The sequence below is a fragment of the Phaseolus vulgaris genome, chromosome 8 (assembly GCF_000499845.2).
Source record: "Phaseolus vulgaris cultivar G19833 chromosome 8, P. vulgaris v2.0, whole genome shotgun sequence".
In the NCBI taxonomy this organism is placed as follows: domain Eukaryota; kingdom Viridiplantae; phylum Streptophyta; class Magnoliopsida; order Fabales; family Fabaceae; genus Phaseolus; species Phaseolus vulgaris.
In genome coordinates, this window is record NC_023752.2 from 6,458,563 (window position 1) to 6,486,541 (window position 27,979).

Genomic DNA, 27,979 nt, shown 5'->3' on the forward strand with positions numbered 1-27,979 from the left:
ATAATTAATAAAAAAAAGAAGATAAGGGACTGAACTCCAAAAAGCAGTAAATAATAGATGAACACAATATTGATTGAAGTCTCAAATCAAACACACTTTTCCGAAAAGGAGGGGTGGCAGAGATGATATTGTTACGAAGTTCAATCTTCAGAGTATTTAACTTCAGCAACTCACATAGATACACACAGAACATATCTAACTTCATCGCACACAACAGATGGCCCTGTAGGTCCATCTTATTCATAATTGAATCACTTAAGAAGAAAAAACAGAGACTTAAACTTTTGTTCATAATACTTGTACACAATACAGTTACCATCATCTTTCCCTCCACCTCTTATTGCAATGCAGAAATCCCAGTTACCCTAAAAGAAATAAAGGCACAGTTATATATATATATCTTCAAGTTTAACTAATTTGTTTAAAATAAAGTAAGCCAATACAAGGACATGCCATGACATAATGACAATTATATTAAACCCTTCTCATGTGACATGTTGTTTTATGCAGTCCCTTAGTACAAATAATTATGAAAGGGTATCTTGTAAGCATCATCAAAGGTTCTGAATATTGTCAGTTCTATGCAGCTAATGATTTTTATTCTGTTTTATTTAATCACCGATTTTAACTTCAATTTGGAGTGTTTTATATAAATATAAAAAAAAGAAATTATCAAACACTAGTAACATTTATATCCTAAAAGGAAAGTAAAAAGTGTAGTATGCATGTCATGGAACACATATCTTGCACTTACCAGACGCCTTCAGGAAGAAGAAGAACTTGAGATACTCATTACTGTTTTTATGACTGATGGATTACCTGAATATATGAGAGAGAGTGAGTTGATAGGAAAAACTATATATAACTAGGTAGTGAACCGGACCGGTTCATTCATGACGTCCAATGAAAAAGGTTGCAAATTGCCCTGACGGTAAGAGGGCTTAAATTGCTGTTGGTATTAAAATTCTTCGTTTTCTCTATGTAACTGGTCCTTCTCACTTTTAGCCTTTTCAATTATGCAACTCAAACAAAATATTTGGCTTATATTTGAGTGTCACCAAGAAATTAGACTTCACTATGGAAAATAGCTATAGACGGAGATCTAAGCTTATGGGTATCCCACGCCTAATGTCTTCCAAGTTCAACATAAATCATCCATGAAACAAAACCTATTGCTAAATAATACAATATATTCTAATTTATTTGGGGTTAGAGAAGAAAAAGAAGAATATAATAATGCGATATTCATGCTTGAAATAAGAAAGAATATATTTTACTTTCATTTAAAATTTTTAGTATAATATTGAAAACATTATTAAAAGTATTTTGAAGTAATATATGACATCATTGTAATAAAAAAAATGGCAAGTATAAAAAAATAACAATTCAATTGGGATGATGAATTCCTACCTGATTGTGAAACAACTGTCGGATTGTTGCGTTGAGATTCCCGTGGAAGGTTAAATCAGAAGAATCCTTTGATGTTTTAATTCCCAAAAACATTGACACTTTTATGACTCCTTCAGAGAAAGTTTCCATTTTAGGACATTTGGCTACTATTACCTTTTTCAAATATGAGCAATGCAAAGTGGCATTTCCTGAATAAAACCTTACTAGCCTTGGTAAGCAATTCAGCTTAATTGATCTTAGTCTTCCGAATACCATTTCATCACAATCATCTTCATCTTCATCTTCATTTTTTGCAATTTCTTTTATTGATTCACACTTATTTATAGTTAAGGTCTCAAGTTTCACTAAACTTTTGAGTGTTGCAAATGTGAATAAATACTCCATCCTTTTACACTTCCCCACAGATAACTTTTGAAGATTAATGAAAGACATTGCAGACGTAGCTAATTTTTCTACCTGAGGGCACTTGTTGAGCTTTAATATTTCAAGTTTTTCACAGTATGGTTGTACCCAAGGATGCTCTAAACCAATCCACTCTAACTCATTTAGCTGATCCAAGTATAATTGTTTCAATCTCACAAATACTGTGTCATGAATTTGAAGCTTTTGAGAGGGAAATATCTCCTTCAGACCAAAGCATTGGTGTACAAAAAGAAGTTCTAAATTGGGTACCTTGTGAAAGAAATCAAAAGGCAAAGTACCTTTCTCATTGTTATCCTCAAAGTAAATTACAAGATAATTTAGTTTACAAAGAAGGTCTTGTGGAAAATGTGCATATCTCATAAGCTTAATGTTTTCCTCTTTGAGTGCTAATCCCGTGAGTTTGGGAAAAACCTAGTATTTGAAGTCAAATAAGTTCGAAATGTAATGTGTGATAGTTAGATACTATAAGAGGAAAATAATAATGAAAATAAGAGAAAGTGCAAAAAGGTAAAGTTCTGATGCTTCGTTACCTTTTCAACCGAGAACAAAGGTTGTTGTATCAGACTAATTGAAGCCTCTATAACTCCTTTCTGACTATCATCAAAGTCTGATGTGAACAACTTCAGATTAGGACAACATATCACAAATAAGACTTTTAACGAGGGACATTCCAGATGATGCTTTCTAGGGTAAAAGCAACTCAACAGTGGCATGTTTTCAAGATATAGAAAGGACAAAACAGGTAATTCAAACATAAATGTCGTTCCATGATCCATTCCATCTTCCTTTCCAACTATTTCTATCAATTTCTCACACCTCTCCATATGAAGTGTCTCAAGATTCTCAAGATTTTTTGCAAGGGATGAAGAGAACAGTGTTACCAAGTTTCCACACCCTTTGACAACCACTTCTTGCAATTTGGGAAAGATGACAGTTCCTTCGAGGTTTTTCTTCCATACACATTTCAAATTTGGCAAGTATTTTAAAGTAAGTTTTTTCAAACAAAAGACTATTCTCTTCGTCTTGACCTCAATCTCATCAATGTCAAATATTACTTGCACTGCACCAGAACTATGCACATTCAATTCTTCTAAGTTCTTTAAGTAAGGAAGTACATGAGATGGAATTACAATAGGTCTATTGCATCCTGCATCAAATTCCAATGTCTTGAAACTGCCAAAAAGTTGTCCGAAATAAGAGGGTTTTTGTGCTGAACATTCGCCATCTCAAGATAATCGTCAAGAATCATAAGCTTTGAATAGTTGAAAAAACCCTAAAAGAACATAAAACACAATGACAAATTAATAGACAACCATATGCTTTGTATTTAATTGAGATGACTTGGATTTATCTTTCATTGTTGAAAACTATATATTTACATTATTAGTTGTGAAATATAAAATTATCTTATATTAAAGTTCATTTTTCTTTTTTCTTTTTTAGTTAAATTATGAGCTTATTGTTTACTTTTATAATGTGTGCCAACAATTTCAGATATAAAAAAGAGAGCAAAATAACAATAAAAGATGGTTGATGGTTAATGGTTTTAGCGCGGATGAAATTAGGGATATTAAGGGGACCGTGGGTTTAACTACTTCATCTTTGTCCTTAAAGTAAAAGTTCGTATTCATCTCATTTCCATATTACAATGGTATGAACTTTAATTTCGATGTAGGGTATATGGTACCTATGCTTATCCTTGTCCTCTTAATATTATAAATATTAATTAAATATTTTTTTCATAAAATATAAAAATTAGAATGGAAACATAATATTATCACATATCCAATGTCAAATGGATATATATTTTATTTTCTAAAATATCAAATATTAAGAAAAAAAATATAATTATATTTTTTATCGAAAAAAATAAATAAAATTAATTAGAACACTTCTAAAGATGACCCAATCCTTATACAATAACCTAATCCAACAGAACCATTATTAAGAGTGCCTAAGGAGTCTGTCTACACTGCAAAATATTTATCATCAAAAGAGAAATGAAAACAACACTCACAACAGAATATATACAAAAAGCCCCAGTTCATTTCCAAAACAGTTCCACCAAGATTGCTTTAAATTTTGTTTTTAGTACCAACCTTACCCTCTTTTATGTTATGTTGTTATAACCCATTAGTTCTGATTTAAACATGTCCTATACCTCAGATACCTTCCCTTCCCAACATTACTAACAACCCAAACTAACTCCCCTTCATCATCACATGAAAACCTGCATCCAAAGAATGTATTAATAGCCCAAGACACCTCCACACCTGCACCGTTTTTGCATACAAATACAAACTTCCCACACATTTTCCGTCTATGTTAGGTACACCTCTTAATATAGAGGAGGGATTCATATGCCAATCTGAAAACAAGTACATAAAATACTTCATCCTACATTTTAGCCACAACCATGTTTTCAGTTGTGCCACATGAAAAATTTCCTTTATGTCGACTTGTCCTTGCTTAAAAACTATTTTATTCCTATGATCTTAGATATGCTCCATACAATAGTCGCCCAAGCCTCTTTGCAGACCAAATTTTGTTTATGACTAATATTAATCAAATAAAAGCTTTCAAAGTGACTTTTTAAGTCCTTATGTTGGACATACATAATTCCAATCCATTTGTAACAACTATTACAAACTTGATATGCATACTTGCACTCCAAGAACAGGTGTAGGGATGTTTCTTCCTGCTCCTGACATAGAGCACAAACCATTGTACCAACCATGACACTTCGCCTATACAGATTCACTCTTGTTGGAAATCTGTCCAACGAGACCCTCCAAGTTGTAGTCAATACATTTGGGAAAACTTTAGACATCCATAGACATTTATAAATGTGACTTTCAATACCATTGATACAATTTGAGATACTTTCATATGCAACTTTGACAGAGAACTCAGCTCCCTCCCAAAGCTTTATATCATTCACCTCCCTATCCATCCTTATGCCAGATATAGTTCTTAGCATTTCATCCAGTAGTGCATCTTCCCATTCAAATCTATTCTCCAACTAAGATTCCAGTGCCAAGCCAAATCTTCCCAAACCCCTAACTCTCCCACTTTTGACCCTTGGTGTAAAGATATTAAGTATAATCTTGGATACATAGATTTTAGAGAATTCTTGTTAATCCAATTATCTTCCCAGAATCTAACTTTGTCCCCAAATCCAACTTTCCATCCAATTGCTTATTGTACCCATCCATCCCTTTCTCCCTCTCCACATACTTTCAGAAGGTCTTTCCACCACCATGACTGATAACTTGAAGGGGTTTGTGTCTGACCTGACACACAACCATACTTTGAAAGCAAAATCTGTCCATTTACCCCTTTCATCATCCTCTAAAAGCTACTTCCATTTTGCTAAGAGTGCATAATTGAACTTGGGAATGTCCTTGATACCTAGCCCTTCCTTCTCCTTTGCTTTACAAAGTTGTTCCCAACTTATCCAAATTACCCAAATTAATGTTTTACTTCCCCCAACCCTAGATAAACCTCCTTTGGATGCTAGTAATATTTTTATAAACCGATTCAGGGGCTTTATAGAAGGATAGGTAGAATAAAGGTAGGGCTGTGAATAGTAATTTAATTAAGCATATTCTTCTTGTCAGAGACAAAAACTTCCCCTTCCAAGTACTTAGTCTAGTCCTTAATTTGTTCAAAATAGGTTCCCAAAACAGTACCTTCCTCGGGTTTCCACCCACCATCATACCCAGATGCTTGAAAGATATCGACATTTGCATGCAATTTAGAGTCCTGGCATAACAATCATAATTGTTTCTTTCCATGTTTATGGCCGCTAATTTAGATTTATGGAAATTGATTTTCAATCCAAACGCTAGCTCATAACATCTAAGAATAGCTTTAATTGTAAGCACACTCTAGTAGCTATCTTCACATAAAAAAAGGTGTCATAAGCAAATTGTAGAATACAAGACTCAACTTCGAGCCTACCTAATTTTACACCCTTAAGCAATTTTCTCTTAACATCCTGTCTTACTAGCCCAACTAGTCCCTCTACTACTATGATAAATAGAAAAGGAGTCAGGGGATCACTTTGCCTTAGCCCTCTCGAAGGAGTGAATTTCGTTGTGGGGCTCCCATTTACCAATATCGATACTGATGCAAAGACTAAGCACCCTCTTATCCAATTAACCCACTTTTCACGAAAGCCTAGTGCTTGTAGCATGCTAAAAAAAATCCCAATTGACCGAATCATAGACTTTTTCATAATCCACTTTCATAAAAGTTGGTTACAAAAGCTATGAAAGATGCATTGCAACCTTTAGGGATGCAACCCGTGTTCTAAAATTTCCTAACCGCTCTTAAAATATCATCTTTTAAAACTTTCCAATTGTGTTTTATGAAATTAAAGTTGAAACCATCCGGTCCCGGGCTTTTTGACCCATCACACTGGCACACTGTTTCCCTCCCCTCTTCCTCTATAAAGTCATATATAAGCTTTTGGTTATCCTTCTGGGATATGGAATTAAAATCTATTGCTCCAAGTCTTACCCCAAAATCCTTTATGGCATTGAATCTATCCTCAAACAATTTTTTTGCTTCCAACCGTACGATTTGTGGTTCCTCTGACTCCCAATTTCCATTCCTTTAACTTCATTCCTCATTCTTCTCCACCTTATAATAGAATGATAATACTTTGAGTTGGAATCATTGAACTTCATCCAATTAGTCCAAGCCTTTTGGTGCATAAGTGAGTCTATCTTACTATGTGTCATCCTTAGCTGACTAACAAGGTTCATCCTCTTCAATCTAAAGTTGTCCCCCAACTCACTAATATCATATTGGTTGTCCATAACCTCAATTTCCTTCAGAATTTTATTTTTTGTTGCTTCCAACAGCCCAAACATTTCCCTATTACAAACTTTGAGATCTCCCTTTAGAATTTTCATTTTATTTTTAAAAATCCTTATTCCATCACCATGTACACTACAATTGTTCCACTTTTCTTTCACAAATTCCTTGAAGCCACATTCCAACAACCATTTGATTTATACCATGTATACCTTTTACCAATGACAGGAATTTCCATCAAGAGATTATTTTCAATAAAATCATTAAACCTTCTTATTTCATTTGTTTGGCTACTCCTAATGTTGATTCACTTCCTTTCATTTATATTTCTGACAGCATTAAAATCATCAAGTATGCACCAATTATAGAGATGATTTGCCAATTTAATGTTAGTTATTTCCTCCCAAAGGGCGCTCTTTTCGCTAGCATTGCATGGTGCATACACATTAACCACCGAAATGTTTCTTTGAGATTTTATGTGCTGACCAAGAATAACGATAAAACCTTTTCCTAATAGATGCTTATCATAATTGAAAACCTTTGCCACATGGTTAACATACTTTCCGCTCCTTCTACACCTTTATTATGTAACCATCCTATGTTGTTATCTCCCACAGGGAAAAACATTTGGCGTCTGATATGAAGTCGGTTTTTGTTTTTGTATCCTGAATACATACCACCTTGGCTCCCTCTTTAGAGATTATATTCCTGAGATAGCACCTTTTAGCACCCCTTCCTAGCCTTCTAATGTTTATGCTTATAATGATCATAAACAATCTGCTTTGTTACCCTTCTCACATTTTTTCACTTCAGAATCCCTCTCTTCCATACGTTTCAACTCTCTAATAACCTCTTCCTCTTCCCCACAACAGGTTATTCCTAATTGTTTACCTAATTACCATATTTTAATTGGTTATGCTATATCTACTGAATTTAAAGAATTTAGATCCAATCTGGAATTGTCGTTGTTTCGAACTTGACGATCTTCCAAGCCTGTTAAAGACTTCCATCAAGGTCTCCTGTTGAATTCTCCTATTTCCTAGATCCCTCGTAACCTCTATTGTCGTGGTGGGATGCAAAATTTACCTCCCCATACACCTCTATTCTCATTCGAAAACTGTGGCAGTCTCAATGCTCAAATGTATGACCTAAAACTAAATTACGAAACTAAAGACCAAATAAAATTTAATATAATTTTTTTATGTGACTTAATAAAGTAAAGGTGTTTTTGTAATTTAAAATTAGAATATGTATGAGGATGGAGATGTATTCGAATATGATGACGAGAACAAGACGTATATACATATACTTGTTCCTGTCGGTTGACTCGATTGCCTTCGTACGTCTCACGACGATCATACGTCCAATTCTCTCTATCTTCGTTCGTGCCTTTCCTTTGATCAAAACACCTGAACCTGCAAAGACAAAGGGGCGCCCTAGGGGCCGTTTGCACTCCGACACTCAAGTCAGTATTGGGGCTAGGAAACACCAAAACTTAGCTGTAAAAAGCTCTCTGTAAAACTGTGTGTGTATCGCGTAAATGTTGCGTACCTTGTTAGGCTTGTTACTACCATTTATATACTTTAGGGTTTCTGCTGTTTCTGCCACCCATATTTAGGGTTTCTGAGGGTATGCCTTAGCGCTGCTATCATCCACTCTTAGGGCAATCTAGCGCGTAAGGCTCCCTTACTGGAGTGCAACCTCTGATGGGATGATCACCTAGGTATCAACTTGTGCACCTAATCTCTGGGGTCATCCGTCTTGGGAGTGCCCTAGCTGTTCAAGTGCCATGCATGCAGCCTGCCCCTGGAACGTAACCCCCACGGGCCTTAACTCTTCCAGTTGGTCTTTACTTGCGCTACGCCTGAAAGCGCTCTTTACACATGCAAGGACCCCTCGTGATCTAGGCTTCTCCCTACTGATAACTGGTGTGTTATCTGGGATCCACCTCTCGTGACCCAGCTCTGCTGTTTGAGTCACTGATGTCCGATGTCACATCGCCCTCACTCTGTTGCCGAGGACACATCAGCACATCCTGGTGATCAACGTCTGACTACTCTTCAGCACCTTGGATCGCGTCGCTCGTGAGACACTAGATCATGCCGCTCGTGGGACCCATCTTACGTGGCCCACCATTACTAGCAGTCAATGACGTTCGAGGATTAGTCGGTACAATACTCTTCCTCATTCTCATAACCAATTTAAAAAACCAAGTATCATCTAAACCCATACTCAATCAATACAAAGATTTCAAGTTAAAATCGAAATGAATTTGGACAATAACCAAAGGAATGTAAAATAATATAAAAGGAGAATTATTGTAAGTAGATCAATTGTAATTGTAGGGAATAAATAAAGTTATAATTGAATCATGTATTTGTTTTAAACTATATACTTAATAGTTAGTATTAAATCAAAATTACATCTCTTAGTATGAATAAAGAGGTTACACTTGAATGCTCTGCTTTGAAGTCATTTAAACTTTGAATCTGAACAACGGTGCCCATTGTAGGGCCAGGTAAAATTTTCCTTATCTTTGCAAGGCAACACAACGCGACATCGTGGAAAATGTTAACAAAACAGACGTAGGAGCATAACATGAACGAAATTGCAAGCGGCACATGTATGCCTAATTTCTGACACTACCAGTTCACTTTAAAAACGCTTGACCATTAGGTCTAATTCTCAGCACTACTAGTCGAGTTTAAAAAGACTTGATCGTTCTTCCTAATTCTTGAGACTACCAGTCGACTCTAAAAGGCTTGATCGTTAGATCTAAATCTTGGCACTACCATTCGACACTAAAAGGTTCGAGCAATTGTCAGATTATTAAAAGGATGACTGATTAGCCTCAACCATTAAAAAAATGAATAAGTAGGGCATCATAAAACAAAATTGAGCAATTTCTCAGCGAATATACGATTTTAAGCCTTTTCAAATTAACCTCAACCTATGTCATGAAAATAGGCAATATAATATTTTTGTGCACGACCATAAATCAATTAAGTACAACTTACATAATTTATATCTAATATTTTGCTGGATAAACCTCTTTGTACCCATATCTCCTATTGAAAGAGAATATAACTTATATAAAGAGTACGCTATAAGGCTTATTGATCATTAACATAAATTTGAAACCATTTAAACTTTAAACTTGTGTTGTCCCGGTCTACTCAGTCTTAAGGAGGCCATGACTTAAGATTTGGTTTAAATAAAAGGAAACTTAGGACATGATAGGATAAAATCTGAGGGCAAGGGGTACACGGATAAAATTCGAAAAAAAGAGATACTCGGTAACAGGGCGACCCAAACACTCTTCAAACTAAAAGATGAGAAAACAACGAGGGAATCGAAAAATTATTTGGACGGGTTCAGATGAGAAACCTCAAACAATCATAAACCCAAAATCGCCTTTGAGCCATAACAGAACTATTATTAAAAGTTATAACGTATGATATTTTTAATTTTTAATTTTATTAAATTATGATTTTACGTTTTGTAATTTGTAATTGTACCGTGCAGGAGAGCTCGTCATCTCAGCCCAAGTATTTGGGGGAGGTCAACTCGGTGTTTAGGCCCAAGAGGTGGATCGTGAGCTAGACCCAGATGTTGGTCAGTCCAGCGAGGTAATTAAGATAAAAGATAAAGAGATATTTTATCTGTTGTGATATTATTCTGAAGATGAAAAATATAATGGTTATTGTTTAAATCTTTTATCATATTATTATGAAAATAACATATATATGTAAATCTGTTATCATGTTATTATGAAGATAACATAAATGATTATTTATCACGATCTTTAAGTTTTTTGTGATATTATTCTGAAGATAAAAAGATATTTTATCTTTTGTGATAATATGCATGTTAGTTATATATTAATTAATACATGTTAGGTACATATTAATTAATAGTTGTAGAGAATAAAAGAGGAATCCGAGAATAATGGTGCACATGTGAACAGAATGTGAGGCATCTGCTGCTGATGTGAGGCATAATGTGAGGCATCTGCTGCTGATGACAAACAACTCTTTGTTCTTTCTATAAGTGTGAACGTGAAACTTGAATGCAAATGTCTAAGAACAGAGGGGGTACTCCTTTCTTCTTCTCTAACTTTCCCTTTGATCTCAAAGAAACAGATTTGTGGAAAATTTTCAGAAGATGGGGGAGGGTGAGCGATGTTTTTATATCTAGAAGATTGAACATCAAGATGCAAAGGTTTGATTTTGTTAGATTCCAGGGAGTACAAAATATTAGAGAACTGGAGAACCAGTTGAACACAATATGGATTGGAAGCTGGAAACTATATGCTAATAGACCGAAATATAACAAGTCAGCAGAAACAAGAAAGGAATGGAATGAAAAGCAGAAAGAGAAGGAATTAGAATCAGAGAAAGTGGTTAAAAAAGAATGGAGGGTAAAGGGAAAAAATTCTTACGCAAATGTGGTCAACAATGGAGTCAGAAACAGAGAACATTCTTTGAACAAGTCAAATATAAATGCTATACACTTTAAAGTGGAAGAAACACCAAGAGAATGGTTAAAACAGTGTTATATTGGGAGGGTTTTGGATCTAACCAAAGTATCAGGTTTGAATGAAAGCTTTATTCTGGGAGGCCTCAGTTTCATAAAGATTAAATTTCTGGGCAGTTTTCATGTTCTTTTGATGGGCGAAAACGAAATGAAGATTAAAGAAGCTATAGAGGAAAACAAAGAGTGGTTCGAAGATTTGTTTGATACTATTATCCCATGGGAAGATCAATTTGTAGCGGTGGATAAAATGGTTTGGGTGAGATGCAGAGGATTGCCAGTGAAGCTATGGAATACTGAGTGCAACACATTGCTGCGTTACTAGGAACTCTGGTTGAGGTAGATGAAGCAACATTGTATTTGGACGAATTAGAGTATGCAAGATTTAAAGTTAGAGTATCAGTGGGTTGTGAGGCAAAGATAACCAGTTATATGAGAATCAACGAAGTCCTGTATCAGGTATCAGTGGAGGAAGAATGCACAGTTCCTGATTACAATCTTTGTCAATGTCATTGGGGCGGAAAGTCTGATGGAGTTGATTCTGAAGTAGATTCAATGGCGTCGCATGCATCAGGTTGTTCGAAGAATGGGGCCTTTGAAGATGCAAGCAAGATTGAAGAGGAGGAAGAAACGGTGGAAATGAGCAAGACAAAACCACTGCTTGAACAGGACCGCCGGAGATCTGTACCATTATCACCGTTACACTGCTGTGACACTTTTCCGGCAAAACCCCTAGGGGCTACATCTGCACCTATTTGCTGTCTAATCACCAAGAAGGAAAACGTAGGGTCTGCAACATCAACGGCTATAAGCAGGGCTGACAAGGCAAAGATAAATGGGCCTTTAGAAATGGTCCAATGTGTTTCGAAACAGACACACCTAGCGGATGCGAAAGGGGGGTGCAAGTTACAAAATCAATTTGAGTCAGATTATAATTCAAGCCTAATTACTGGAAGGGTGGAGGAATCATTTCGGATTGGATTACTGGGAAGCCCAGTTAACATAGAAAGAATTAACAATTTGGAAGAAGCTGAACACAGTGGGCAACCTCATAATGGAAAATATGCCGTCGCACACCATGCTCACAGCCAACTCCAGAAAGATGTCGTACCAGCACACCACACTCAAAACGAAGCAATCACTACACCCCAGTCCCACACAGTAGAGGAAATGAAGGAGAAACGGATTCAGCTACCGCACACCTTGAATTGGGCAACGCAAAATCAAGGGTTTCTACCCTACCATGCTCAATCGTCGGCGGAAGAAGAGATAGTGAGGGAGGCGGTTTCACTGATCTCAATTTCGAAGGTGGAGGATTCTCTTCGTACGACACACACCACGTCGGAAGGGCGATCTCCTTGTCATCATGTGCCAGCTTCCGCGGAGCACAATCACACACAGAGCTATCTTCACTCAGGGTCGAGATCGCACAGAATAACTGAAAGATTTGTACCATTCGAGGAGCAAAATAAAAGGGAGTCTCGATTGGTATTGGAAGGAACAGGAAAACAAAAGAAGGAAAACAATGAAGTGTTGTCCCTTAATTCCATCGACACAAATGAAAGAAGAGTTTTTTGGATGGGTGAATCAAGCAAAAATAGCAAACAGAGAGACCGCAAGCATATAAGGTCAGTCCTATCCCAAATTAGTAACTCTATGTCTGACATGGCTATAAACAATTGCGATCGTTTATTTTGGCAAAAACGTGGAAGCTTAGAAACGATTAGATTATGGGAATTGGGTAAACAGCTAGGTGCTACATGTGGGGATGAAGGAAAAATTATGCTAAGTCTGGAAGAACTTGAAAAAAGGGATATAATTTTAAAATCTCAAAGGGAAGCGGGGAAAATATGGGTTACTAATGAGAATACTATCTTTAAATGTGAGAGGTTTGGGAAGTCCGGTAAAGTGGAGATATATTAAGGATATAATTAGGAACAAAGGTGTCAAAATGGTATGCATGCAGGAAGTGAAAATAGCAAGTTTCAGTTTAAATAACTGTTGTCAGTTATGGGGGGATAACGATGTAGATTATTTCTACAGCGAACCAATTAACGGAGCAGGTGGTATTCTTACAATTTGGCACAAAATAAATTTTCAATGTTCAAATCATATTATTAATAGATGGTTCATAATTTTTGTCGGGATTTTTAGGGAGAGTAATATTCCTGTTGTTATTACAAATGTATATTCTTCATGTAATTTACAATTGAAAGTGCAAATGTGGGAGGAACTAAAAGGAATCAGACAAAGGGAACCTTGCAATTCATGGTGCATGTTGGGAGATTTCAATGCTATAAGAAAAGAAGGGGAAAGGAGGGGGATAAGTCAAGCTAGAGGAAATAAGAGAGAAATGCAAGGATTTAATAACTTCATTGATAGTATGGAGTTGATTGATATACCTTGCACCGGGAGAAAATATACATGGTATAGACCTAATGGAAAGGCTAAGAGCAGACTTGACAGATTTTTAACTACTTTTGAGTGGTTGCAACATTGGCCAGGCAGCAAACAATATGTCTTAGACAGACAAGTATCTGATCATTGTGCATTGGTGCTAAAAGCAAACTTAGCAGATTGGGGACCAAAACCATTCAGGTTTCTAGACATTTGGCAGGAACATAAAGAGTTTGACAACTTTGTTAGAGATAAATGGGGAAGTTATTTGGTTCAGGGAAATGAAATTATTGTGTTAAAAGAGAAGCTAAAAATGCTAAAGAGCGATTTGAAAGGGTGGAATAAAGATGTTTTCGGCTATACAGATAAGCTCAAAATGGAAATCTTGAATAAAATACAAGAGCTTGATAGGAGAGATGACGAAGACGAGTTAGATGAAAACAAGATCAGGGAACAGAGAGAGCTCCTGAGTCAGTTACAAGATATCAATATGAGAAACGAATCCTTACTACAACAAAAGTCAAGAGCATTATGGTTTAAGAAAGGGGATTCCAATTCTAAGTACTATCATGCTTCAATTAAATGGAGGAGGATGAGGAATGAGATCAAAGGTTTACATTGTTATAATTCTGATAAGTGGGTGGAAGAGCCGAGTATGGTCAAGGAGATGGTTAAAGAATTCTACAAGAAAAAAATGTCGGCGGTCGAGGATATTGGTGTTAGGTTGGATAATGTTGAATTTAAAGAATTAACAGATTCTGACAACAAGTTCCTGACTGAACCTTTTGAGGATAATGAAATTAAGGAGACTATCTGGAATTGTGACAGTAGTAAAAGCCCTGGCCCAGATGGAGTGACATTCAGTTTTATCAAAAAGTATTGGGATTTGTTAGAAAAGGACGTAATGGGTGCAGTAAAACATTTTCACAGTGGAGGGAAGATCCCAAAGGGATGTAATGCTTCATTCATAACATTGATACCAAAATCTGAGAACCCTCAATCTCTTGAAGAGTACAGACCCATCTCACTTGTAGGATGCGTGTACAAGATTCTGACAAAAGTATTATCTAGAAGGATCAAAAAAGTTATTGAGAAGGTGATAGATGGATCACAATCAACGTTTTTATCTAATAGAGGATTATTAGATAGTGTCCTTGTTGTGAATGAAGTCATGGATGATTTGAAAAGAAGGAGGAAAAGTGGGGTGGTCGTAAAACTTGACTTCGAAAAGGCGTACGATTCAGTGAGTTGGGAATTCCTAATATACATGATGAGTAGACTAGGTTTTTGCGAAAAATGGAAACAGTGGATTACAGCATGCCTTGAATCAACCACTATATCGGTTTTGGTAAACAGTAGCCCGACAAAAGAATTCAAATCGTCTAGAGGCCTTAGACAAGGGGATCCGATGGCACCTTTTTTGTATCTGATTGTTGCACAAGGTTTGGCTGGACTAGTAAAACAAGCGACAAGAAAAAACTTGTTCTCAGGTTTAAAAGTTGGGAATAAAAAAGTGGAGGTGAATCTACTACAATTTGCTGATGACACTCTCTTTGTGTGTGAATCAAAGGTACAAAATATTTTGAGCATCAAGGCTATGTTAAGATGTTTTGAACTAAGCTCCGGTCTCAAAGTAAACTTCCACAAAAGTAAAATAGGAGCAATTGGAGTAGACAGGTATGAGGTAAAAATGTACTCAGAGATACTTCATTGCAGCCTAATGGATATACCATTCACATACTTAGGCCTACCTATTGGTGGTAATCAGGCTAGGTGCTCTTTTTGGGACCCTGTATTATCGAAGATAAGAAAGAAACTCTCAGTATGGAAAGGGAGGAATCTATCCTTCGCGGGTAGAGTTTGCCTTATAAAATCTGTCATCAATGCCATACCATTATTCTTTCTATCTTTTTTTAAAATCCCGATTAGAGTAAGCAAGGAGATCACAAAACTACAAAGGAAGTTCCTATGGGGATGGGGAACAGAAGGGAGGAAAATTGCTTGGACTAGTTGGGAGAACATTTGTAAAGCGAAAGAGGAGGGAGGATTAGGTATTAAAAGTATTGATTTATTCAATAAGGCACTCTTGGCAAAATGGATATGGAGAATGGGTTCCACTGAGAAGGGCCTGTGGAAGGACATTCTTGAATCGAAGTATGGATTGTGGAGTACGACAAACTCATTTATATTGAATCGAAATAGGTATAAATCCAGATGGTGGAATGATTTATCCAAGGTTAGCCTTTCAGATCAAGGGGACAACTGGGTCAATTCAAATATGGTTTGGCAACTTGGATCAGGGGACAAGATCAAATTTTGGGAAGATGAGTGGCTAGCCAATGGTCAACTCAAAGGTAGATATGAAAGAATATATAATAATTCTGATCTTAAAGACAAGACTATTGGTAAATTTGGAACATGGTCTACACAGGGGTGGGAGTGGAAATTTAGCTGGAGAAGAGAATGGTTTGAATGGGAAAGAACGATGGTAGAAGAGTTTATGGAAGACTTATCACAGGTGGTACTATATCCAAACAAAGAGGACTTACGATTATGGAATGATCCTCCATCATATACCTTCTCGGTCAAATCTGCTTACAATAAGTTAATTAACCAAACATCTAGGGGGGTAACAGGAGTGTATGAATATCTTTGGAAATTAAAGGTTATGCCATCAGCTCAGTTTTATGTGTGGAGGGCCCTATCAAATAGGATAGCAACTAAGGTGAATCTGCATAAAAGGGGAGTCTTATTGGGGGATACAATATGTGTTTTATGTGGAAGAGAGGAGGAGTCAACCCCACACATTCTTGTTACATGCGAGGTATCAACTAAGGTTTGGAATATGTGCTTTAATTGGACAGGGATGAGGTCGGTAAATCATAATGATTTGGTAAATCATTTCGAACAATTTTCTTGTATATGTTTTAATCAAGAAGGCAACAGACTATGGAAAAGTCTTTGGGTCTCAGTGGTTTGGTGCATTTGGAAGCATAGAAACAAGGTTATTTTTAACCAAACAAAGATAGATGCAGAGGAAATTTTTACTATGACACAAGTACAAACATGGGTGTGGATGAAACATAAAGTAAGAAAAGTTCAGTTTTCCTTCTCTGATTGGATTTTATCTCCTTTAATATGCATTAATATGGCAACAAGATAAACATAGAAAAGCATTATTGTTTCCCAATTAAATACATGTTTTGCTGGTTTTGTTATAAATCTGCCAATGACTGTTTCTATGATCAATATTAAGGGTACGTATTATATTTTGAACTAGCTGAAAGGTTTGAAAGGTAGTGTTATGTGGTGCAGGTTAAAGGGTTAGAAGAACATATATCAAAGGCTGGTATTCTTGGTTTGTATTTGCTGCTGACAGGGGGCAGTTTCACAAAGCTGATGCTGGCAAGGACCTACATGGAGATGCTGAAAATATTCAAAGTGTATGTTTACCCAGATTATGAGCCACCAATCGTGTACGGTGGACTGTGCAATGCCATACAATCAATTGAAGGAAGGACCCTCTATGAGATGGAACATGATGCAGGGTGGTTGCCGCTCACGTTCACTTCCTGCCATTCAGCGTGAATTGGATGGTGAAGAACCTCCATCTACTCTTTCATAAAGTTTTTTCTGTTATTCATCTTTTGGGGAGTGGATTCTTTTAGCAGGGTGGTTATGTTTTATGTTTGAATAACTCTATCTTTTAGTGTACCCAGTTGAGCGTTTGTGGCTGCTTTGGTATGAGTGTAGCCAACACTTTATAGTTTGTTTCTGATTGTGGGTGTGGTCTTGTTCTTGGTTTTGAGATGTAAGGGTTATTATTGTGGACTCCGTCTTGCTATGCTTTTTTGTTTTTGTTTTTTTTAGGAGTCTTTTGTACAAGGGTTGGAACACCCCTAAAGTGTTCCCTTTATTTATTTAATTAATTCTTTGCTGAAAAAAAAAATGTGAACAGAATGTTTTCCTACTGTTAGCACCTGAAGATAAGTGGTTTTTCTGTTATGATTAAATATCTTCTATTGAGATTACACTCTCATTAGTGAAAGTGGTTGGGGAAAAGTCTATAAAAGGGGTTTGAGAATCCTGATAAAGGTACGCTATTTCTAGAGACTAAGACTGAAACTAGTTACTTATCTTGAATGTTTTTACTGACTTGATCGTCGAAGTGTGATCAACAGGTAGAACCCCTTTCTGTTTCAACTGAGTTGCATTCTAGGGTTGAAAGAAAGACAGATCAGAAACAGAACTTTCCACCTAGGTCAACCGCGGTCAACTGGCGAGAACAGTAATAATATTTAATTATTAATATTATTTTACTAATAAACCACCAGTTATATTAGTGAACTTTGTGATGTTTTGATGGGTTCAATTTTTGAAACATAGATAAAATGAACATAAAACATTTTTAACTCATGCACGCTCCACTCGTGAAAAAAGAGAATATCCCGTTCATTTTTTTTATTAGAACTGAAGTTCGGTTTAGCAGTGTCTTTTGCATTATTATTTTCACCAACATAATTTTCATTAAAAAATTATATTAAGGTTTAATTATTTTTCCTTGAATTTTGGAGTGAATTTGATTTGATTTTTTCAAATTAAATTTATTTATTTTAATGCTTCAAATTTTAAAAAAATATAATCTTTGTCCTCAAATATTAAATTTGAAGGTCTGTTTAAAAAATCATTTTAGCCCATTAAATTTATTGTTTGGGATTTAAATCATCCGAAACCAGATTTATGCTAAAGTCTAGTGAATAAAAATATAATTAAACCTTCTATTATAATGAAAGATATCCAAAGAAGTAAAACTAACAAAAATATTGAAAAGAACTACACTATGTCTCAATAATGTTAAAGAAAAATAAGTGTAAAAGGATAAAAAAAATGTTGTTTAGGATCAATAAAAGAATGAAAAAATATAAAAAAAAAGAAAAAAAGAAGAATGAAAGTAACAAGGGGTTCTAAATGCCTATATATAATATATGATGTCATTTTTATCTGAATATTTGCAAGCGCTTTCAAATTCAACTGAGTCTCTTTTTCCATCAAATAATTTGCTACATGATCACCTATATTATTCTCTTACGATATTTACTCAATAAATCTCCTCCTAAATCCACACCAATAGCAACACCATAACTAGTTTTTTTTAATTCTTTCTTAAAAATACTAACGCTTATAAGACTTTAAGATTATACAAGTCATATTTGATGTATCAATGAAAATTGATTATTTCTTAAAGATAAAGTTTATAATTGTGTTAGGTTGACAATATAAAAAAATATTTTAACGGGAATTTATTTTTTACATTATCCAGGATTAAAACCTCTATTAAGTCATTTATCCAGGGTTGCAGTTTCTCCTGCTAAATCATCATTGAGAAATGTGTTCCCCAAGGTTTTTTAAACCTCAGGAAAAGCCTTTTAGAACCCTTGTTAAATACCATGGGTTTAAGAACCTCCGTAAAATACTATGGATTTCAAAATCTCTATTAAATACCATGAGTTTAAGAACCTCAGTAAAATACCTTGAGTTTCAACATTTTCGTAAAATGACTTATCATTTGAAATAACCTTCAATCGTCTGAGGCCACGTTTTATGCAAATCAGTTTTATAGAGGTTGTTTTTCAGCATACTGCTAGTGCTGGTTTTTGTAGGAATTTTATAATTTCTGGATATGGATATGTAAGGATAGTGGGGTCTCTATACTTTAAGCTTTTGACCTATGTGATTTTACACATAGTAAGTTATGAACTAATAAACTCTTAAGTAAAGAGAGATTTGTGTATAAAGGTAAAGTATCTCATTTAATTTTATTAATTGTTTGCTGATAAAAAAATCTTTATTTTAATGAAGTAGTTGAATATTAAATTTAACTCTTAAGAAAAATTGGATTAGTATAAGATTTCGTGTGTAATTCTTTTTCTCTCTTTACTTTTTTACAATTCTCTTAAACATTCAGAAATTTAAACATTCAGAAATTTAATTGATTAATTAATTGATCTGGCAAAATTTCTACTGATTAACTATATTTAAATCTGTTGTTCAATATTCAAATCTGTTGTCCAATATTCTAAATGGTTGATTTTGTACAAACATTATTCTACCTCAGATCTTTTCCGAAAATATTTTAAAATCAATTCACTCTTCTCTTGTATTCGATCAACGTTTCTAGCAACCTTTTCTAGTTTTATATTCATATCTTTGGGTCGGAATCTTCTATATATATACTGGGAGAGAGCGTAGTTATATTTTAAAAAAAATCAGACAACTGATGTAAAAAAGAAATTCTAGATTTATTGTATAGGTATTACTACAACATAACATAGAATATCCTTTTTCAACTTTGATTCGGGAATCAATCTTTTGGAGTATACATAATTCCAATCAAGATTACCTAAATCATAACACTAATTGTATATATTATTTATTTTATTAGCCTGGGTCGTTTAGTTATAAATGGCAGATGTCATTATAAAATTATATGAACCTAAATCATAACATTATTTTTTCTTTCTTTGTTTTTATCAATTTTAAAACCTTTTTTTTTTATCTAGGAAAATGACATTTGAGTAACAGTAGAAGTAAGAAAGAATGTGTCCAAAAGGTTCTCTTTGCTGTTTAGCAACATTCTTTGCAAATAGGAATGGACAGGACTATTTTGCTATTAAAGAAACTAATTTCTTGTTTTATCCTTTTTAATAATGTTTCTCTAATTTATTTTATTGAATTTATTAACTCTTGGGCTAAGATGTTTGGATATTTACATTAAGTGATGTTTTCTTTATAATAAAATACAAACTAATTAATGTCCATAATTTTAGAATTAGTAAGAAAATAATATTTTATTACACAAAAAGGAAAGGTAATAAGTAATTTAATATATTGTATATATTGTTTATTGTTATAAAAAAAACTAATGTAATATTGGAAAGAAGAATATATTTGCTTTTATTTAATATTTTTAATATATTGCTGAAAATAATATTATGAATATTTTGTAATAAGATATGACATTATTGTAGAAAACTCTGTATAAAATAATAAATTAGTTATTGTTGCAAAAAATGTAAGGTTTTGGCATAGACAAGGTCGCATCATTAAAATTAGTTAGATATTAAAACAACAATTGAATTTGGGGAATGAAGTGTTACCTTTTGGTTAAATAACCTCTGAATAGTTGAGTTGAGATCACCGTCGAATGTTAAATCAATATCATCTGATGTTCGAATCCCCAAAAAAGCTGGAGCTTTTATGACTTCTTGAGAGAAAGTTTCCATATTAGGGCATTCAATTATCATCATTACTTGCAAACACGAGCATCGCAAAGTGGCATTTCCTGAATAAAAACTCACTAAACTTGGTAAGCAATTTAGCTGAATCGATCTCAGTTGTCCAAATACTATCTCATCACAACCATCTGCATCTTCACATTTTGCAATTTCTTTTATTGATTCACATTCCCCCACAACTAGCCTCTCAAGTTTCACCAAACTTTTTAGTGTTGCAAATGTAAATAAATACTCCATCCTTTCACAGTTCGTCACAGATAACTTTTGAAGATTAATGAAAGACACTGCAGATGAAACTATTTTTTCTACTTGAGGACACTTGTCGAGATTTAATAATTCATGTTTTTCAGAGTATGGTTGTACCCATGGGTGCTCTAAACCTACGCACTCTAACTCATTTAGGTTAAGCAAGTATAATTCTTTCAATCTCACAAGTACTGTGTCATGAACTTGAAGCTTTTGAGAGGGAAATATCTCCTTCAGACCAAAGCAGTTTTGTACATTAAGAACTTCTAAATTGGGTACCTTGTGAAAGAAATCAAAAGGCAAAGTACCTTTCTCATTTTTATTATCCTCAAAGTCCAAATAAATATTATTTAACTTGTAAAGAAGGTCTTGTGGCAAACGTGCATCGCTCAACAACATAATATTTTCCTCATTGAGCATCAAATTCTTCAGTTTGGGAGAAGCCTAACAATTGAGGCCAGACAAATTCAAAAGAAAAATGCATAGTTGATATTAGATAGAAGATAGCTATAAAAGGAAAATATAAAATGAAAACAAAAGAAAGCATACAAATGTAAAAATGTTAATGCTTCGTTACCAATATTTCAACAGAGAACAAAGGTTGCTGTAGCGGGCAAATTGAAGCCTGTATAATTCCTTCTTTCTCACCATCGTCAAAGTTTGATGTGAATAGCTTCAACTTAGGACAATAGGCCACTTTTAATTCGTGTAACAAGGGACATTCCAGATGATGTTTTCCAGGATAAAAGCAACTCAAGACTGGCATACACCAAAGACCTAGAATGGACAAACAAGGGAATACAAATACTGTCATTTCCTTTTCCGTTGCATCTTCCTTTTCTACTATTTCTACCAATTTCTCACACTCTTCTATTTGAAGTGTTTTAAGCTTCTCAAGATTTCTGGCTAGGGATGAAGAGAACAATGTTACCAAGCTTCCACAACCATCAACAACCACTTCTTGCAAATAGGGAAAGCTGACAAATCCTTTAGGGTTTTCCTTCCATACACATTTCAAATTTGGCAAGTTTTGTAAAATAAGCTTTTTCAAACGACAGATTATTCCCTTCATCTTGACCTCACTCTCATCTATGTCAAATATTACTTGCACTGCATCAGAACCATGCACATTAAATTCTTTTAAGTTCTTCAAGTGAAGAAGAACATGAGAGGGAATCAAAATATCTCTTTTACATGCTACATCGAATTCCAATTTCTCTAAACAGTTAAAAAAATTATCTGGGAAAACAGGTTTGTTGTGCCGAACACCTTTCGTCTCAGGATAATCAACAAGTCTTGCATACTTTGAATATTCAAAAGAAACCTTGGAAAAGAAGAAAATGTCAGGAGTAAATAACTATCAATGATTGAATGACGATATAAAAAGTATTTGAGTACATTTATTTAATGAAATCCTTTTGGTATAATATCAGTTAAGAACCATTTCAATGAAATTAAAAATAAATATTTTAATGCATACCTGATCTGTGAAATGTTTCTGCAGGGTTGCATTCAAATCACCTTCCCAATACCACTTGTCTTTTTCTTCGGCTGCAACATGTACTTTTTCTAGGTTTGAAGCACTTTGGACTTCAGATAATTTTGTCATTTGAGGGCATTCACTCACTACTAATTTTTCCAATAGTGGGAATTTGAAGTCACACTTCTCGACATTAGAGAAACACTTGAGATTTTGTAGAGACACCAATTCTAATGATTCTAATAGTTTAAACTCAATCTCTTCTACTTCTTCCTCAACATTTTTTGCAACGATTTCTACAATCATTGGACATGAACTTACTTTCATCCTTTTGAGTTGAACCAAGGTTTTAGCAGTTGAGGTTGTCATTAAATTCCTCATCATACAGTTCACCACTTCTAAATATCTTAAGTAACTAAAAGATACCGAGGACGATGCTAGATTTCTCAATTTTGTACATTGTTGAATGGTTAAGCATTCTACCCTTTGAAGAAGCATGTCATGCTCAAAGCCAATATCTTCAAGAGCCCACATGAAATTTAATTCCAACTCTTTAAGTTGCATAACAACACCTATTTTTTCACATGAAATAAGACTTTCAGAAGTCCAAATCCTTTCCAAGTGACCAAATTTCAAAATTAAAATTTTCAAATTGGGAAGTCTATGAAGAAACCAAAAGAGAATTTCACTATTATTCAACCCAAACAAGTTAAGTTTTTCTAGTTTGTGCATTGTGTGAACATTAGCAATGTATTTCTGCAACCACTCTGCTTCGTTCAAGCCAAATGACATATTTTCCAAGTTGTATAGCACCTAAATAAATAAATAAACTTATTAGTATCAAAGTATATGTTTGAACCCATAGTGTATTATTTTGCTACAAGAAATAAAATACATAACCTCACATCCTTGTCAGGCACTGCTAATTCATGCTTTTCATCTAAACAAGGCATGTTCCATATTTTCTATAGAAAAGCTCTGAAAAATAAATTTTGTGACTTGGATCTAAACAAACTTTGTGTACCTTTTCTGTAGCTACAACAATTGGTTGCACTCTTGAATTTATGATTTTTGAAGTCAACCCTTCCAACATGCTACACTGGAATATATCCAATATCTTTAATAGTGGCCACTCTAGAGTGTGAGTTCCTGAGTAGAAACTCCTCAAATCATTTAAGCCTATCAAAGATAGAGTGTTTAAATGGGGGAACTTAAAGTTGATAACATCTTCACTTGCATGTTTTTCCCAAGCAACAATCTCTTTCATTGCATCACAATTTCGTACCCTAAGGACTTTCAAATTTTCTAGGTCAATGGAAATAGAAAGTGGAAAGAGATATTTTAAATTTGGACTCTCATAAACTTTTATGCTTCGTAAATTATTATATTTGAGTATCTCACCGATGTCATCCTTCCATACGTTCACCAAATTTGGAAGCATTTCTAGAAGTATATTATCCAAGTTTGTTTCAATTATATCACAAGACTGTGGAATATTTGCAAAATCAAATATATTTTCCACCAAGTTGCAATTTGTAATTGTCAAGCTTCGAAGGCTCTGAAATCTTTGTCCCATATAACTAGGAAAAATCGTAACTATTTTGTGGCACTCCCTTATTATCAAAGAGTCCAAAATACGAAAGGAATGTAAACCAATATGGGAATTCCAAATGGTACTGAGTTTCTCCATGCAAATGATCTCTATTTTCTTCAACTTTGGAAAAACGTCAATATGCTGTTTACAAACAAAAAATGATTGATAGGTGAGCAATTAAAAGACCTAAACAACTTTTACAATTAAACAATTAAACAACAAATGATAATATTAATCAAACTCAATATTAAATGAATCTACACACCTCTGCATTTTCTGAACGAAATATATCCTCCATCATTTCACATTCACTTACAAAAAGGCTTTGAAGATTCACCAAATTTCCAGCCATGGAGAATGATAGTAAATACTTTAAATTACCACAATCTTTCACATTCAGTGTGAGCAAATTTTGAAAACAATGGTCATATTGGTCACTCCATATCTTCTGGATGTTGATTGAGGATAACTCCAACCATTCTAATTTGGGAATTGAAACCTGTAAGAACACAAATGCTCACAATATATTTTGAAAGATGTTTTCCCCAAGAGAAATGACAAAACTTAAATGAGTAGAAATTTTTATACTTCTTTCAAAGGAATAATAACATACAAATTAAACATTACACAAGTAATTATGATAAGGTTATAACATACCTTTTCATTGAAGAGTGGAAGGCAAGAATTAATGACCCCGTTATCAAAGTCAGTGACAATATCTTTGTTCCTGTGTTGCAGTACTTGGTCTTGCAACGATTGTGCACTATTAGACATTTTATCAATGGTATATAAACAAGTAAATGTTGGTAAAGACTTTAACGTTAAAACTCGTAACCGGGGAAACTCAATCTTGTCATCATGAGTTTGTTTTTCTTCTAAAACTATCTCCTTCAAAGAATCACAATCACACACTTCAATTGTTTCAAGCACAGTGAGGAGTCGAACCAAGGAAAATGGGAAAAGGTTTCCCAATTTAACACATGTTTCAATCTTGATCACTTTTAAACTACGGAAAGATGGCTCTACAAGCTGATTGTCACATATTTTCTCCAAGTTATGCAGTTTGTAAAGCCATATGGACTCCAATTTGGGAAAAGTGAGTAAAGGGTAAAACCGCTCCACATTCTTGATAATATACTTAATGCCAAAATTGTTTACAATAGATAAATGCTTCAAATTTGGAAATCCCTCAACATTTAATTCAAAGAAAATATCTTGAACATCGTTGAGTTCCCCCAACAACAAACATTCAACATTTTTTAACAACATTTTAACCCATTTTTCTGAATGAATATCAATACCTTGTTCTAGGTTCAGTGCCAAAAATTTGACCTCCTCATACCTGTCAGGGACTTTGAATTCTCCCACTTTATTCAAGTTAAGAAAGTTGAATTCACCAATGACAATCTTGTAACTATTCAAATTGTCGAAAAACAAATTTCGTGGAAAATGGCCAGAACTCTGAATGTATATGTCTAGATTTTGCAACTGATTCAAGTTCCTCAACTCAGAAATACTAGCATTTCCACTTTTGATATTTTCCTCAGCCTCCCATAGAATTGGACTGTCTCTAATATAAAGTTCCTCTAAAGTGTTCATCTTTGGTATGATATTCGACCTTATTTCTCCTAGTTTTGAGCAATTGCTTATGTCGAAAAGCTGAAGCTTATCCAATTGCCCAAATTCAAGAGGCAAACTTTCAATACTAGATCCTGAAAGAGTAAGGATTTGTAAATTCTTTAACTCACCGATGATTGATAGGTTCTCTCCTAGAGTGCATCTCTCCAAACAAAGCATTCTGAGTTTTTTTAGGGATTTAATTGATGAAGGTAAGCAAGATAGATTAACACCAGTCAATACCAACACTCTAAGTCGAACCATAGATTTAAAAAAGTCATCTGCTATTTTGAAAGATTCACTTTTATTGTCAATCTGTAAGACTTCAAGTCTAGGACAATGTATACTCTCAAGAAGCTCATCATTGATGTTACAATAGTGTAAAAAAATGGCAGTGTACCTTTCAAAGTCATCTTCATGAGGCCACTCATCAAGAATGGAATTCTTCATAAAAAACACATGTTTTTCTTTGGATGATATTGAAATAGCAACATCTCGCACAATGTCATGCATGTTGAAGCGGTCATCAGAATAACTCCTCACTAACAAACTCGATTCTTCTAGCTCATGTATAACCTCCTTCACTCTTTTCCTCGCATCTGTAATTGTGTGGACTCCTTGCAGCAAATTCAAACCAATGCAAAATTTGACCAAGTCCATAATCAAAGCATCATCTCCCATTCTTGCACAATGTAAGAGAATACACTTTAGCTGATCATTTTTTAGATGATCGTAGCTCAACTTTATAGAGAAGTCAGTAAATCCCCATTCTTCTGTAAAACTTTGTTTTTTAATTTGTTGGCAAACATCCTCCCATGAAGATAAGCTTTTATGCTTTAGTGTCCTTCCTATGGAAACTAATGCTATGGGAAATCCAGCACTCCATTTGGCAATTTCAAGAGCATTACCATCGAACTCAGAAGTTTTTACGTCAGCGACTTTCTTAAGCAGAGTCTCTGCCTCCTTTTCATTGAGGACTCCTACTGAAAAAGTTGAGCTCTCATGCACATCCATTTGATTACATAGTACTTGTTTATATCGAGAAGTTAGAAGAATTTTTCCTCCTTTGTAACTCCTAGATAACTTTTTCTTTTCCATCTTATTCAAATTAAATTTTGACAACTCTTTTTTCTTGGTCTTATTGTAACCAAAATCAGATATGTCATTGGCCTCTAGTTGGCTTTCATCCTCATGATCATCATCTTTACATGGAATCCCAAGTTTATTCAAGTCCAATCCATCCCAGAGATCATCAAGGATAATAAGGGTGTTCTCCTTTTCTCTCTTTAACCTCTTTCTAATACGATCTACTCTTGCAATCTCACTTTCTCCTTGTAATCTCATTCCTAGCATTGCAGCAATTTGTCCTTGAATATTTTTAAAATCAGGATTTCTGCTAATATTTGCTATAACCACTGTCTTGAACAACTTCTTTTCTCGAGCTATCTTAGCAACTTCTTTGACTAAAGTGGTCTTACCAACACCACCAGGCCCATGAACTCCAATCATATCAATGGTAGAGTCTTCCAGTGCTTTCATAATCATCTCCATATTTGTATTTCTAGACGCAAAGCTCTCATATCCCAAGTTTGAAAAAGCAACATCAATGGTTGGACCTTTTTGATACGAAACATTGTTAAAACCTTTCTTCCAAAGTTCATCTTGTTTGATTTCCTCTACCTTCTTTGTAGCTTCTCTGCCTAGTTGATACCTTAGTTGGAAGTTATTTGGAAAGAAACCAAGTGAGCAAATTGTCTTTGCGTGACACTCATTGTGAATATAACTTGTATATTCTTTTATCTTCTCATCCATCTGCTTTAAGCAATCTCGAACGTCATTTTCAATTTCATCTGCATTCCTTAGTGCATCATCAACTTGATGTTGTAGCCTCTCCCTATTATGTTTCAACTTCTCAATGTAAGATTCCAACTCTTTAAATTTGTCTTTGTAATTGAAAAAGTAGCCCACTTGTCGTTTGACAACGCGTCCTACAACTTTCAGTGCACTTTCAGTTGTTGTAGAGACAACTATATCCATATCCTTTCACAATGAATGCTTTGGTCTTGATTTTTTGCTTCCTCCTGTCATTAGTAATTTTTTTTCCTAAATATTTCAAAACACAAAAGGAAATTGATAAAAAAACATTCAACGAATTTTGAC

The 27,979-nt window shown here is 34.6% G+C and overlaps 3 protein-coding genes across 3 annotated transcripts in view; all 3 read right to left on the reverse strand.

The window, feature by feature from the left end:
• LOC137826729 (uncharacterized) overlaps window positions 1-27,979 on the reverse strand; it is an 80,255-nt gene that overhangs the window by 47,286 nt on the left and 4,990 nt on the right. The window lies entirely within an intron of this gene.
• On the reverse strand, window positions 57-27,911 carry LOC137826734 (uncharacterized). Its single transcript, XM_068632856.1, has 10 exons — window positions 24,860-27,911; window positions 24,468-24,701; window positions 23,633-24,343; window positions 22,609-23,421; window positions 21,706-22,452; window positions 20,745-21,572; window positions 2,364-3,106; window positions 1,411-2,244; window positions 755-819; window positions 57-365 (listed from the first exon to the last, which is right to left on the reverse strand). Exons 1-7 carry the CDS (start codon window positions 27,854-27,856, stop codon window positions 2,960-2,962), a joined length of 6,477 nt encoding a protein of 2,158 aa, XP_068488957.1. The 5' UTR covers window positions 27,857-27,911; the 3' UTR covers window positions 57-365; window positions 755-819; window positions 1,411-2,244; window positions 2,364-2,959.
• LOC137823647 (uncharacterized) lies at window positions 1,387-2,657 on the reverse strand. The gene is made up of 2 exons (XM_068628865.1): window positions 2,364-2,657; window positions 1,387-2,244 (listed from the first exon to the last, which is right to left on the reverse strand). The coding sequence occupies exons 1-2, from the start codon at window positions 2,655-2,657 to the stop codon at window positions 1,387-1,389; spliced, it is 1,152 nt and encodes a 383-aa protein (XP_068484966.1).

Coding starts and splice junctions, on each gene's coding strand:
- LOC137823647 (XM_068628865.1), bottom strand. CDS start 2,657: ATGGAGAGGTGTGAGAAATTGATAGAAATAGTTGGAAAGGAAGATGGA. Junction 2,245..2,363: donor CTTTGTTCTCGGTTGAAAAG/GTAACGAAGCAT, acceptor TTCAAATACTAG/GTTTTTCCCAAACTCACGGG.
- LOC137826734 (XM_068632856.1), bottom strand. CDS start 27,856: ATGGATATAGTTGTCTCTACAACAACTGAAAGTGCACTGAAAGTTGTA. Junction 24,702..24,859: donor TTCCACTCTTCAATGAAAAG/GTATGTTATAAC, acceptor GTGTTCTTACAG/GTTTCAATTCCCAAATTAGA. Junction 23,422..23,632: donor TTGTTGTAGCTACAGAAAAG/GTACACAAAGTT, acceptor TTATTTATTTAG/GTGCTATACAACTTGGAAAA.